This window comes from Notamacropus eugenii, chromosome 2, assembly GCF_028372415.1.
Source record: "Notamacropus eugenii isolate mMacEug1 chromosome 2, mMacEug1.pri_v2, whole genome shotgun sequence".
Lineage (NCBI taxonomy): Eukaryota > Metazoa > Chordata > Mammalia > Diprotodontia > Macropodidae > Notamacropus > Notamacropus eugenii.
The window spans coordinates 2,344,986-2,360,563 of record NC_092873.1 but is presented as its reverse complement, the minus strand read 5'-3'; the positions used below and the strand labels follow the sequence as shown (position 1 = coordinate 2,360,563).

General features: G+C 39.7%; 1 protein-coding gene and 1 pseudogene across 1 annotated transcript; one reads left to right on the top strand and one right to left on the bottom strand.

Moving 5' to 3' along the window:
• Positions 1-214: 214 nt before the first annotated feature.
• On the bottom strand, positions 215-1,048 carry LOC140523293 (putative olfactory receptor 5AK3). Its single transcript, XM_072638229.1, has one exon. The coding sequence runs from the start codon at positions 1,046-1,048 to the stop codon at positions 215-217; it is 834 nt and encodes a 277-aa protein (XP_072494330.1).
• A 2,123-nt stretch (positions 1,049-3,171) lies between these two features.
• On the top strand, positions 3,172-4,914 carry LOC140523292 (ATP-binding cassette sub-family E member 1 pseudogene; annotated as a pseudogene).
• The last annotated feature ends 10,664 nt before the right edge of the window (positions 4,915-15,578 follow it).

Sequence of the window (15,578 nt, the reverse complement as noted above, 5' to 3'; positions counted from 1 at the left end):
CTTGTCCTGATGACTTTGGAAACTACAGCATTCTTCAACACTTGTGGAAAGAATGGGGGAATATGCTTTTTGCCAGGCTGGTCCTATAAAGTAGTACTCAGACATTCAGAGCTTGCATATTAAGCAAGACGTGCCCATCACTTTCAGGGCTTCTTTGACCTCCTTATTCCTCAGGCTATAGATCAGAGGATTCAGCATGGGGAATGATGATGCCCTAAAACACTGAGGCTACATAATCATTTTCCTGGGACTCATTAGAAGAAGGCTGTAAGTACATGTAAGAAAGAGTCCCATAGAAAATCATGATAGCCATCAGGTGAGAGGCATAAGTAGAGGAGGTCTTGGATCTCCTTGCAACAGAGCACATCCTCAAGATTGCAGCCATGATGTAAATGTAGGATAAGAACACCACCATGAGAGTGCTTATCAGATTGAAGCCCATGCATACAATTAACAACATGATATTGATATTAGTTCTGGAACAGGAAAGGGTCAGGAGTGGGGGCACATCACAGAAAAAGTGATTGATGGTGTTGGAATTACAGAAGAACAGAGAAAATGTAAAACCGGTATGGATAGAGGCATTCAGGGATCCCATAACATAAGACCCAGCAATGAGCTGAATGGAAACTCTCTGAGACATGACCACTGGGTAGCACAGAGGGTTACAAATGGCCACATACCAGTCTATGGCCATGGCCACAAGAAGGTAACAATCAATAGTAGCAAACATAGCATAAAGCAACAACTGGATCAGACACCCTGAGAATGAGATAGACTTGTGGGTCACCAGGAAGTTTTGCAGCATCTTTGGAGTGAGGGTGGAGGTGTAACAGAAGTCAACAAAAGCCAAGTGTTGGAGGAAAATGTACATGGGAGTGTGGAGATGGGAGTCAATCTTGATGATCAGAATCATGCCAACATTGCCCACTACAGATGTGACACAGACAAACAGAAACACCAGGAACAGGATGTACTGCAGTTCTTGGTGAATAGTAAATCCCAGCAGGATGAATTCAGTCACTGTGGTGCTGTTTCCTTGGGCCATGACTATAGCAGATATATCATCTATGAAAGAAAGGCACAGAGAAAATACCAAGAGTGAGTCATCATGACCCAAGATGAGGGACAAATGAATATTGAGTTTCTATCCTGAGTTTTTGGTGGTTCACATTCCAAGCTTTGTTTTGCAAAGCTAATATTCATAATATGGTTTATTTTCCCTCTGATAGTATGTCTTTGATTTGGATAAACCACCATCTCCTGGGCAAGAGTAGTTGAGCTATGCTCCTGTGGTTTGAACTGATAGGTTTTTATGAATGTGATTAATTGATTAATATGGAACCACAATGATAATAATCCTATGATGATAGTAATAATAATTTTGTTATTAACCTGATCACTTTCCAAGCCCTGATAGTAGGAAATAATGATTATAGAGTTAAATGAAAAGAATGTTTTTTTTTTCTTTTTTTACTTGGAGTGTAACAACTATAGTTAGCATTTCCAAAGCACTTTAAAGTTTGTTAATCATTTTACAAATATCTCATTTGATATTCACAAAAGACCTGGGTAGCAATTGCTATCATTATTCCCATTTCACAGATGAGGGAAGTGACCCTAAGAGAAGTTAAATAACTTACCCAAGGTCACACAGGAGGAATCTGAAGTCAGATTTGAACTTAGGTCTTTGCAGTTCCATGTCCAGAGCTTTGTTTACTGAAAAATCAGACAATTGGAGTAGAGGATCTCTAAGGTTTTGTTCGACTGTCTCTGAACAGACCTTTCTGTGAGAACCTTGGAGGGCTGAGTGTACCTGAGCCTGGTCCTTAATTTATGACTAGACAGTCATGCTTAGTTTTCTTGGTTAGAAATAAACTCTCTGTCCATTTGTGGAGTACATTGGCCTGGGGAGCTAAAGGGACATTTGTCACAGGCACCAGGAAGGCACATGAATCACATTCCATCACATTCCATTACAGATGAGGGAGCTTCATAAGGGTCACCTGAAGTAAGTTGACAGAATTTCAGACAAGTGCTCCAGAGCTTACACATCCCAGTGAGGTCTCTACCTCTTCACATTAGTACCCTTTGAAATTAATGCACTTATTTCGACTGTGATCTATTACTGCTCAAGTTGAAAGATCAGATCCTAAGCCAGGGTAGCCCAGAGAACCTCTGACCCATTTGTTGGACTATCCCCCCTCACTGGAGGGAATTCTCTTTCCTGAGCAGCTAAGCTAATTTTGGAACCAGACCAAAATTGTTTGGAGCCAAGTCTGGGCAATAAGTTAGGGGAAGATATCCCTTGGGGGTTATGTATCTTTGTGGTTTAAAAACAAGATGAGGTTTTTCAGCAGAACAATGAAGCAGATTGATTTAGGGTTGGAAACTTGGCTCTGAAAACCCAACCATAGAGCAGTTCAGACATGGATGGTCTGAGCAATCTTGTAGTGGCATGAGAAGTTGGGGGATGAGTATCAGGAAACTGATCAGAAGGGGAGATCGATCCCTTATTCAATTTGATTACAGAAGCATTTATTAACGCAGTGCTCCCTACTACGAGGCAGTGATGGAGGGCACATAGAGACCACTTCGGAATCAAAAAAAGATCTTGATTGAAGCTTTACCTTTGATCTATTTCAGCTTTTCAGGCCTTTAGGCAATTCTTTATGACTATGAGCTACAAAAGTGGTGCTACCTGCTGGGATAGAGGGATTTTTCCATACCATAAATTTCCTAGATCGATAAAATCTTAGGTTTTCTCTTCTTTTAAATACGGAAGCACAAGAAACAGGCTGGGCAAAAAGCTAAAAAAAGGGGAAACTCTTTCTGCCCTCATAGAAATAACATTGTACTCGTGACGTGGAACAAGATCACAGATATATAAGTGCAAACTTAGGGTAAAGGGAGCAAAGAGGAGATCATAGAATCATAGGATCATCAATCTAGAGTTAGAAAAGGCTTCAGATACCAACTAGTCTATCCCCATCATTTCGTAGATTAAAAAAATTAAAGGCAGTGTGCCCTACAGACTGAGGCCCAATCTTAGGTCATCGCTGCCGCTGCCCTTCCCACTCCTGGGGTGGTCCTTTTCCTCCAGAAGACCTGGGTTGCTGCTTCTCTTGCTTACAAAGTCATCTTTCTATATTGTAAGCCTACGGGGACGAATATGGCAGACAAATTAACGAGAATTGCTATTGTCAATCATGAAAAATGTAAGCCAAAGAAATGCCGACAGGAGTGTGAAAAGAGTTGTCCAGTAGTGCAAATGGGAAAACTATGCATAGAGCTCACACCACAGAGCAAAATAGCATGGATTTCAGAAACACTTTGCATTGGTTGTGGTATTTGTATTTTCCTAGCAACCACGAAAAGGATACAACGCATCAATATTGTGCCAATGCCTTCAAACTTCACAGGTTGCCTATCCCTTATCCAGGTGAAGTTTTGGAATTAGCTGGAACTAATGGTATTGGAAAATCAACTGCCTTGACAATTTTAGCAGGGAAGCAAAAACCAAACCTTGGAAAATATGATGATCCACCAGATTGGCAAGAAATCTTGACTTATTTTCGAGGATCTGAGTTGCAAAATTATTTTACTAGAAGACGACCTAAAAGCGATTTTCAGGCCTCAATATGTGGACCAGATTCCCAAAGCTGCAAAGGGCACTGTGGGTTCTATTTTGGACCGTAAGGATGAAACAAAGACACAAGCTATTGCGTGTCAGCAGCTTGACTCAACCCATCTCTAAGAATGAAAAGTTGAGAATCTCTCAGGAGGAGAGTTGCAAAGATTTGCTTGTGCTGTTGTTTGCATACAGAAAGCAGACATTTTCATGTTTGATGAACCTTCTAGTTATCTAGATGTTAATAAGCAGCAGTTAAAGGTTGCCATTACTGTACGATCACTAATAAATCCTGATAGATATATAATTGTTGTGGAGCATGATCTAAGTGTTTTAGATTATCTCTCTGACTTCATGTGCTGTTTGTATGGAGTGCCAAGTGCTTATGGTGTTGTCACTATGCCTTTTAGCGTAGGAGAAGGTATAAACATTTTCTTCGATGGTTATGTTCCTACGGAAAACTTAAAGTTCAGAGATGCATCACTGATTTTTAAAGTGGCCAAGACAGCAAATGAGGAAGAAGTGAAAAAGATGTATATGTATAAATATCCAGGAATGAAGAAAAAGATGGGAGATTTTGAGCTTGCAATCATTGCCAGAAAATTCACAGACTCTGAAATCATGGTGATGCTAGAGAAAATTGAACTCGTAAAACTACATTGATCAGAATGCTTGCTGGCCAACTTAAACCTGATGAAGGAGGTGAGGTACCAGTTCTAAATGTCAGCTATAAACTACAGAAGATCAGTCCCAAATCAACAGAAGTGTATGCCAGTTATTACATGAGAAGATACGAGAAGCTTATACTCACCTACAATTTGTCAGTAGTGTAATGAAGCCTCTGCAGATTGAAAACATCATAGATCAAGAGGTGCAGACATTATCTGGTGATGTCACAAGGAGTTGCTTTAGCTCTTTGTCTGGGCAAGCCTGCTGATGTCTCTTTAATTGATGAACTATCTGCATACTTGGATTCTGGGCAGCGTCTAATGGCAGCCAGAGTTGTCAAACATTTCATTCTCCATACAAAAAGACAGTCTTTGTGGCAGAACATGACTTTGTCATGGCCACCTATCTAGCAGAATGGGTCATCGTTTTTGATGGCATTCCATCTAAGAACACACTTGGAAACACTTTTGGCTGGTATGAATAAATTTTTGTCTCAACTTGAAATTACTTTCAGAAGAGAGCCACAAAACTACAGGGCAAGAATAAATAAACTTAATTCAATCAAGGATGTTGAACAAAAGAAGAGTGGAAACTTCTTTCTCCTGGATGATTAAGCTGACTATGAATATTGGTAATACATTTCTACAACTAAATACAACTGGAATTTTGGGTGTATAAAACTTTAATCAGATTTTAGAATGTCCCACATAATTTGGAGTTTGAAATATAATTTACTTTATCTAACATCAGAAACCAGTAGTGTTGCATATTATTATGCTGTAAACATCAGACACTAACACTTTTATGTACTCATTGACAAAGTCATTCTCTGGGTAATATTCTAAGATGGAAGACATTTCAAATGATATGAATTTCCTCCAGATTTTCAAAACTTACGGGGAGATTTTCACTATAAGTGTAATTTATTCATGTACCAAATGCTGACCAGTGTTTCCAGTTTTAAAAATCTTTAAGAACTGTTTTCTGTACAATATGGTTTACCCTCATGTGTCAAGATATAGAAGAAGCTCTTTTAAAAAGCCAGTCAAAGACTCTTAAGGTGAGGATTTGATAAATGAATATCCATCAGAAGTGAAAATAAAAAAATTAAAGGCAATAAAACGGAAGTGTGTTACAGAAAGTCACAAAGTAATAAGCATCAGATTAGGCAAAAGTTGTGGAAAGGGTATAAAAATTATATATATATATATATACAAATGTATGACATAAACTTATAGACTTAGTTCATAGTATTTTTTTCTCTTTGGAAAGAGTCTAGACCTACAATTAAATCTTCACCACCCTTCATGCAAATTGACAACTTTTCTACAAGCTGTAATCTTAGAGAGTGGTCTCAGGGTCCTGAGAGGCAACAGAGCATAGTGGGAAGTGAGCTATTCATCCCTAAGTCAGGAAGATCTGAATTTAAGTCTTGACTTTGAGATATACTGGACTTGTGTCCCTGGGTCTTGTATACAATAGATGCCTAGTAAATGTTTATTGAATTGATTAGATCTACTTTATACATCCAAACAATTGTAGAACCATTAAACAGAATCGTTGACTACTAGGAAATGTGTAGTGTAAAGGTGGTTCAATCAAAGTAGCAGAAGTCAGTCAACAACCACAGGATGTTGGTTCTGGAAGAAAACTTGGAAAAGAGAATATGGAGTACTCAAGATAGATGGTATTGTAGAGAGCATCTAGTCCAAATGTCTCATCTTACCAGAGATAAAAGCCTGGCAGAAGCACCTTGCCCCAGGTCACCTGATGAGTTAGATATAGAGATGGCAGTGGAAGCACGTATAATGATGTTCTATCCAGTCCTCTTTCCCTAGACCCTAATCCCTGCCTCAATACACAGATGGTGAAAAGAGAAAGGCATTTTTGCATTTAACAGAAGCTTCTTTACGCCCTGAGTTTTTAGCACTCTTTGTGAGATGCCTCTGTCTCAAGCAAATGCTTCTCTTTGCTCCTTTTAGAATTGATCCAGTCCTTCCTCTGAAGTCCAGGAAGATTCTCAGCAATGTCAGAAAAGTTAATAACTCATCCCATCTTCAGGGCCTCCTACTCTCTTTTCATTTCCTTGACTTTGATGAGACTAGAGTCTGGGTACCCTCAGAAACAGTCCCTTAGCTTCTGAATACACCATCCTAGGGATAATGGGGATTCAATGTTTCCAGGGCTCTCACTTGGAATTCTCCTGCTTCCACCAAATTCAGACTGAGAGGAATGCTAAAACAGCATCCTTGCAGGTGCACTGAATGGAGCTGTACATAGGCCAAGCCTACGGAATTGGGGCCCATTCTCCTGGGCCTCTCTAGCCCCGGGGACTGTGGAGAGTTCAGGAGAAAAATCCTCATTGGCTGCTCTTGGGCTGTTTCAGAGCTGGACTTCCCAGAGGAGTGTTTCTATTGCTTTTCAAGATTCTTCTCAGGGATTTGGCTTGAATAATAACTATAATGAGAGACATGCGGTATAGCAGAGAAAGAGCCAGCCAGTGAGCCAGGAAGACATGGGTTCAAAGCCTCTCTCTGCTACGTACTTCTTGTATCTTCTTGGGCAAGTCATTTCCTCTCTGAACACCAATTTCTTGTTAGTGAGATGAAAGGGCTCTTATGACAATAAGGTCCAGGATTTCAAGGAACAGAAAGAAAAGTGTCACATATCAATCAGTTTAATGGTGAGGTGTAGTTTATTTGCCTAATCAGTGGACAGACACCAAAACCCATATACCAGCTCACTGCCATCCGGGACTCTCAGTTTGGCTTATGTTTTAGAAATAAGAGCTATGTGTATGACTACAACTTCGGTAATGGCTCCAGCCAGGTAAAAGATTACATTCCCTGCGTGGGGAACAGCCTTTGCAAAGGTTTGGAGAAAAGAAACAGAATGGTGAATTCAGAGTATAACAAGGAGGTAATCCGGAGCGATATCAAAGGAGTATCCAAAGTGCAAATCTCAGCGAATCCAGAGGAAGGAAGAATTGTTTTCTTTCCTTTATTCCAAGGTAAAACAATAGGGCCTCTTGGTAACTCAGGCCAGATGCTGGTGATATTCGAAAAGAGATGGGCCTCCAAGAATTAATAACAGAGTTCCACTAGGTTGGTAAGTAAGCTGGATCCAAGGTATGACAGACCAGGGCAAAGATAAGCTACATAACACTCTAGGAAAATTAGAGGGCAGAGTAATGGGGGAGGGGCTGTGTGGAGGTGGATTCCCATACTCTACAAGTTAATTCTGCCCTCTGAGAGTTTGTTTTATTGTTTTCCTCATACACCCTGGCTCTGGTTCTTAGCTGTGTGAACTTAAATAAGTCAGAGCTCTCAGCCTCCCCTCTTGCAAAATGGGCTCAATAATACTTGTGGTATCTACCTGGTAGGATGGCATGAGAAAAGGGCTTTGCATGTCATTGACAAGTGTAAATTTCTTTTGTTGTTACGTCCTTAATCAAACCCTCTTGAGAAAAGTCCCTCCACTTTTGGACTAAGGTGAAAGGGGAAAATGGGGAATATTTGGGTGGGACGGTTAATAGCTAGTGGAAACAATAGTGATATAGAGTGGAGGGTTCAAGATCAAAGATGACAGAGTTGTTTTCTTTTTTCAAGTACAGATCTGTGATTTTATAAGCAGAGGGAATTCCTTGGTGTAGAAACTCCCTCTATTGACTCATATGGATAATTCATTTATAAGTTATTCAATTCAGTTGAATCCAACAGATATTTTTAAAGATCCTGCTATATGCCAAGCACTGTTGGTGGACCGATATAAAAACAAAACAAAACAACGAAACAGTTTCCAATCTCAAGTAGCTTAAATTTTATTGGAAAGAATGTGTGTATGAAAGTGTATAATTGTTACCTGGATGGTTAGCAAAGTTGATATAATTCCATACATTGGGATTAGTCACTCGAGAAATTATTTTTAGGAGTGTAGGCTCTGGAGTTGAAGGTAGGTGGAGAGATCTTCCATTCTGGTATCGGATCACATCAGTAGAATAATCCTAGATACATCCCACATTGACTAACACCACTGAAATAGCCAAGAAAAATGCACTTTTGAGATCACAGTGAGGCTGAGCATGTCCTTCAATCTTGTTTCCAAGGTGTTGGTAAGAATCTAATAAACTTTTATTAACCTCCTATTTGCCAAAGCACTGTAAGAGATGCTGGGGACATAGAAAAGAAACAATTCCTTCCCTCAAGGAACTTATGTTGTAGTGGAGGACAGAGAATATAAATAGAGACATAAATTTAAGATAATTTGAGGAAAGACAATACTGATAGCCCAAGGAGTTGGGGAAAGGGCTCTTAACGGAGGTGAGACCTAAGTTGAACCTTGAACGATAAAACTATATGACATACATTTTCAAGAATCAGTCATCAAAATATTTATTAGGGACTTGTACTAAAAGGTGCTGTGCTAGGCACTGAGAATGCAAAAATAAAATGGAAAAATGTTTCCTGCCCTCAAGGAGCTTTAAATCTCCTGGGAGGATATAACCTAAGAACAGACTACTAAATACAAGTCAGTTTGAGGACAGAAAGAACACTAAATATTGAGAAGAATTAGAAGGGTACTTCCATAGAAGAATTTTAAGAGGCTGAGGGGATGATCCCATGTGACCCTGCATCTTAGCTGAGTCAGGCCTGTCCAGTGATTCCAGTCCCCTCTAAGTGTACAGCCTATTTGATGAAGCATGAACACCAGCATCTTAGCCTAGGATACTGGAGACAGAACTGCATGACTTGGGGATGATAAACAAAGGGATTTTGTAAAGAGGAGAGAGGAAAGCATGCTGATCTCCAATGATCACTTTAAAAACCTTCCTCAAGGTGCTGGGACAGTTGGCCTCTGGGGCTTGTGAGCCCAAACGACTATGTATCCTAATGGAGATAGCTCTGGATGGACATGGAATGAAGAGAGACCAGGATTTGCATCTTGCTTCCTTTGTATAGGTATGAGCAATTTACTTCTTTTCTCTGGTTTTCAGGTTGCTCAGCTGTGAAATGCAGCTCATAACAGAGTACCTAAGTGATTTGCCAACTGTATGTAAAAATCAGCTCTTTTTCACTAAAGAATGAAAAGACACGATTTGTCATCCCAAACAGACGTGCCATAAACAGTTAATTCCTCCTTCCTCCAAGCAATAGTTTTCCATGTTTTCCTATCTACTAACAGTGTAGTGGATCGAGTGTTGCTACCTATGTGATTAACCTTTTGGGCCTCAGTTTCTTCATTTGTAAAATGTACATGATAATACTTACATGAATTTCTTCATGAGGTTGTTGTGGGGGAAAGAAAGCCTTGTGCAAACCTTAAAACTCTAGAGAAATGTGAATTTCTATAACTTATCTATATGACTCTCCTTGGTCAATTCTTCTTCAATGAATCACTGTTAAGAAATGCTTTACTATTCATTGTAGTCCTTTCAAAGGAGATGGCACAGAGAGGGCCTGTTGAAAAGACTAAGTTTTGATGTACAGAAAAGAGAATCCCATATTCCCTTCTCCTCTCTGACACAAACCAGTCTTTTCTTTCCTCTATTTCTTATTTTGAATGATAACCCTGTAGGACAAAGTCTGGTGTTTCTGTGTCTGTGGTCTGGACAACAAGTTGACATATTCAAAGTGCTCCAACATTCAAGGATAATAAAGCAATGAAAATACCTTCCCCATTCCCCAACCCATGCCCAGGATCCAAGACGTATGTATTCTGTTTCAGGTGGAATAGTAAGCTTTCACCCAGAGATCGCCAGACTTCTTTAATGACCTATAAGGAGTCAGAACAAAAATAAGGTCAACTCAGCCTGAGCACTCAAATTGAATTTGGACCGTGGACTTCCTTTTTGTGCACTCCTTTGTGTCTCTGTCTCTGTGTCTGTCTCTGTGTCTGTCTCTGAGTCTCTGTGTCTGTCTCTGTGTCTCTATTTCTGTCTCTCTCTGTCTGTCTCTGTCTCTCTGTCTCCATCTCTCTGTCTCTGTCTCTTTCTCTATTTCTGTCTATCTCTGTCTCCCTCTCATATCTAGAGTAGATTATATTTGGGCACTAAATGGCATGAGTCATTATGCACATAGCCATTCATAAACAGTCACTGCTTACATCTATGAAGACACAAGGGCAGAAAAATCCAGGGGCCTAGCACTGGAGGCTGCCACTAACTGCTCCACTCATTCTGGTCTACTCGCTCCACCTTCATGCTGCTGAGCATCATATGTAAACTAGAATGATTCATTTTATACCAGTCCTGTTCCTAGTATCTGGCTCTCCCACATCCCCTTGTTTAGTCAATTCACTGTTCTCTGCTGCCCTTATATGTCAAGAATGCCTTCAGGGAATTACCTGCACATTCTTTCATGCCTGTACCACTCAGAGCCCCCTCCACCCCACTCCACTGAAACTACCCAACCTTCAGGTCTCAGCTTGAGGTCTGTCTTCTTCATGATGATAGCTTCAGTACCTTCCCTCTGTTGATTTCTTTTTGTCCCATATGTAGCTTGTTTGTACATAGCTGTTTGTATGTTGTCATCGCCATTAGACTGTGAGTTCCTTAAGAGCACACACTTTCTTTTGGTTGCCAGCCCTTAGCAAAGTATCTGGAATCTTAGTAAGTACTTAATAAATATTTTATAGCGTCTGCCTGATGAAGCCTTTCTCAGCATTTTTGGGCCCTGGTGATTTCACAGAATAGCAGAATAGGGAGGGACCTCAGAGGCCAGCTAGTCTAGATCATACCTGAAAAGGATATTTTTTCTTTCTGGGAATCATTATTTGAAAGATTCCAGTAAGGGAGGAGGTTACTACATCACAATATAGCTTCTTCTACTATACTATTACTATATTTTTTTCATATATTTAACCTGTTTTGCCTCCACCAGTTCAGCTCAAGGCTCCCAATTCTTCCCTCTGGAGTCAAAAAGATTAAGCTTAAACCCTCTTCTTTCATGTATTTTTCAAATTCTTGATGTGACCTGAGCTTCAAGACTAACTTTAGGAGGAGAAACAATAGGATTGTTTGTGACTGGATATGTTGAGTGAATGAGAATCAGGAGTTGAGGATGACAAAATAGAGAGTAGAGGAACAGGGGTTGATTTTTGGGGGGTAGGGGCTGCAGTTGGGGAGGCAGTTTCTGAGTTTCTGCTTTAGAAAAGTAGAGTTTGAGATTTCTATAGAACATCTAATTCAAACATCTAATAGGCAGTTGGTGAGATGATGGGCTACAAGTCAGAAGAAACACTCAGCTAGATTTAGATATCAGAGTTGTTTGCAATGGCAATTGATGAAATTGTCAAGTGAAACAGTGTAGAGAGAGAACAGGTCCCAGGACAGAACTTGGGGGTTCACCTACAGTCGGAAGGCAGGGTGCCAATGATAATCCATCAAGTGAGACTGAGAAGGAACAAGCAGATAGAATTAGGCCCAAACCACTAGATTTCCCTGACAAGTGTACAGTACAATGTGGTGACAATTGTCTCATTCCTGGATGCTATTTCTCAATGAAGACCAAGGTTTTTTTAGTTGTCTACTTGCCACATCATACGGTCTACTCCTACTCTGATCTAATAATTTATTTCCATATTGCTAGGATTAATTATATTCTGGGGTCTGGTCGTTTTCTCTTCCCCTTCTTTACCATTTCTTTTGGTGATCTCATCAGCTCTAATGGATTTAATAATCATCTCTTTGAGTTTGAGTCTCAGATCTATTTACCTGGTTCTGCCCTCCAAATGAATGTCAATATTGCAGTTTCAATTATATATTAGACATTTCAAAACTGATGTTACATAGACCTTTCAAATTCAGTATATCCTAAACTGAACTTATCTTTTGCTCCAAGCCTTTCTCACTTCCTACCTTTCCTAGTTGAGGGCACCACCAATCCTCTAAATTACTTAGGTTCTCAATCTATATGTCACTATATGTTTATTCCTCTCTCTGTCTCACCCTCCATATAGAATCAGTTGTCATATCCTGTTTTTTTAACCTTTGTAACATCTCTCATATATGCTCCCTGCCATTGCCAATACCCTGGGGTAGACTTTCATCCTGTATTGCACTAGCCTGTTGGTTGATCTTCTTGCCTCAAGTCTGTCCTCACTCTAGCGCATTCTCCACTCAGCGGTCAAAATGATCTTCCCAAAGTGGAAGTCTGATAGTCTCACCCTTCCCTTATTCAAGAAACTCCCATGTTCCTTATTACCTCTAGGATCAAATAGAAAACCTTCTCTTTGGCTTCTTATGGCCTTCTCAACCTGGTCCCTTTCTAACTTTCCAATCTTCTTATACTTTACTCCCTTTTTTCATATTGTGAGACCCAGTGACAAAAGCCTTCTTACTCTCCCCAGATTAGACACTCCATTTTCTGATTCAGTGTATTCTCACTGGCTGGGCCTCACACCTGGAATTTTTTCCCTCCTCATCACCATCCCAGGCTTCTTCCCCCTCCCAGTTAAAACCTCATTTTTTACCTGAAGACTTTTCCACATCCCCTTAACATGTTTGCTTTTCCTCTGAGATGACTTCATGTTATCCTATATATACCTTCTTTGTCCATAGTTGTCTGCATGGTGTCCACCTCTCTCCCCTATTAAAAGTGAGTTTCTTGAAGATAAAGGTCTTTTGCCTTTCTTTATATCCCCAGCACTTTACAACTGTATGAAGTTATAATTGATAATTGATACATGCCTGTTTGCTTGATTTCATTTGACCTTTCAATTATTCTGTGATGTATTTGAATGCCTTATTATGGTCTCCATAATATACAATGCTTATTGTTTTCATTTGTAACTCTGATAGTTGCTAATATTGTATTGGATCCTCTGTGGGCCTCAAATTCTAAGGAGCCCCTAGACAGACTGATTACAGAGGGAGAAGGGAATCTGCAAACTGTGAGATAATCTCTTACCTGAAAATGTCCCCAAATGCCTTCAACGTTGGCTTGTTCACATAGTCAATTCCATGCTTGGCACATAATGATCTCACTAGTGGTGCGATTTTATAATAATTATGGCAGGGCATGGTGGGAAATAGGCTAAAGAAACAAAGAGAAGGAAAAGAATATGAAACCTAGACATCAAAAGAAACATGGTACATTTTTGCTGATTCTTTTAGGTCTGCTATGAGAAGATATGAAAATGGAACACAATTAAGATGATGTGGAGGAGTATGGACTACCTTGGTGGAGGGAAAACTCTCATCAGAAAGATGTCAGATCTATCATAGCACTAATGAGAACACAACCATAAAAATGCATGTATCTGTGTTCAGGGAAGTTCTAAGAATCTCTATCACTCTCACATCTATTCACTGAACCCATCTGTGAGATAGGCTTTGGGGCCTGTTGGGCTAATGCCAATGAATTTGAATCTTAGTCCAAGCCAAGTGTAATTATGAAAACAATGCTCATGAGGAGAAAATTGCCTTTTATTTTTTTTAATCAAATATAAGGACTGTTTTGATTTTTCCGTTCTTTTGGATTATCTGTTAGGGTGAACATCACTCTCCTCTGGATAGATGGAAACAGTAAGCATTAGTTAAAGAGACAACAGTCAGAATACCTGCATTCTAATTCTAGATCTTTCATTAACTGGTAATGTGATCTTGGGCAAGTTTATTCTGTCTTTCTGTGCTCTACTTTCTTCATCTATAAATCACAGCCAGCATTGGTTTTCTTCCAAGGGTGTTGTGAGGGTCATGAGACATAATGGTAGCTGATATTTATGTAGCCCTTTAAATTGTGTAAAATATATTTGTAACTCCTTATTAACAAGGGGTCTTATAGGAAGAATAGTTTTGTACCCACGGTAAGGGAAGACTAAGGATATGGAAGGAGGAAGCATAGGATGGTGCTTTCCTCAACAGAACTGGGGCAAATTTTGAGCCCCATGGGAAGCCTAGGGTTATACAGGTATGGACTAACTCCAGTGCTAGGCACCAGTCAATTGCAATCGAATGGGTCTGCTATTTCAAACAAGTGTAATCATGATCAGGTGGAGCCTTGTTTAGCTTTTTGACCTGACTAAGGAGTGACCTGCCTGGAGAGAATTTTGTGATTTCTCTAACTTCTCTAGTACTGGGACCTGGTCAATTTATTCTTTCTTTGCTTCTCTCCCAATTCTCATCTCCCATCCTATCTGCTGCTTTCTTTAAACTGTCTTTACTTGCTGTTTGTATTTATATAATACATTTTATCTTCAGATGAAGGTAAGTTGATTTTTAAAAATGTATTATGAATTGATGTTTATTGTAGAACAGTGGCTCACACAATGGTGAAGAGACAAAGAAACCCAGCAGATTTTCTCTTTCTCTATCTTTGCCTCTGTCTGTCTCCCTTCCTCCTTCCCTTTTTCTGTTCCTCTCCTTCCTCTCTCTGCCTCTCATTCTCTCTCTTTCCAAAGAGGACTTTCATGTTCATTACTTCATCATCTGACCCTCAGCACAACCCTGTGAAGTAGGTAGCGAGTTTAATCCCTATTTTACAAATGAGGACCTTGAAGTGCATAGTGTTGCTTAAGTTTAGGCAGCAAGTACATAGAAGAGCTAGGTTTTGCACTCAGGTCTTCTGAATAAATCTTGTGCTCTTACCACTGTACTCCAGCTGTATCTCTAATGTGAAAATACTACAAATGTGAAGGATGGTCCACCCCACACCATGGCTGACACAAAGAAACAGAACAAAGAAAGCAGAGAACAGTCAGGGAGATGGATTCCCTAATGTGGTCCCATGTTTTTCAGTTTTTTGTAGAACTTCATCTAAAAATCTACAAAATGTCTGGAATACGTGACTGAGCCTGGGCATGGGAAATTGTTTCTCACTCTTAATGATGAAGAAGCAAATATATAAAATCTAAGTATGGGATAGATACTTAGATCATCTAAAGTAAGGTGAGCATCAAAGTATCAGGGAAGAACGTGTTATTCAAGAGATCAACTTTCCATGGAGTTCAGCCAACAAATCAGTTCTATTTCTTCTTAATGCTAACATTAACTAACTAAGACCTCAGGAATATAAATTTATCCACTGTGGTGGCTTTCTCAAGATAGGAACTCCTTCTCTATACCTTCCCTTACCCTCCTTGTCCATAAAGACTTTAGAACACTAATGGGTTTTTCCTTCAAGAATGTATTATAGATACTTATGTTTGATACCTTATTCCTCAACTAGATTGCAGGCTCCATTAAGGGGAAGTAACTGTGTAAATAATTTATTTTGCTCAGTTGATAGACAGTGGTGTGGTACAAAGGATGTTGGAGTTAAGAGTCAGGAAGCTGATGGTT

Bases quoted from the DNA above. Each gene is read 5' to 3' on its own strand.
- LOC140523293 (XM_072638229.1), bottom strand. From the start codon at position 1,048: ATGGCCCAAGGAAACAGCACCACAGTGACTGAATTCATCCTGCTGGGA.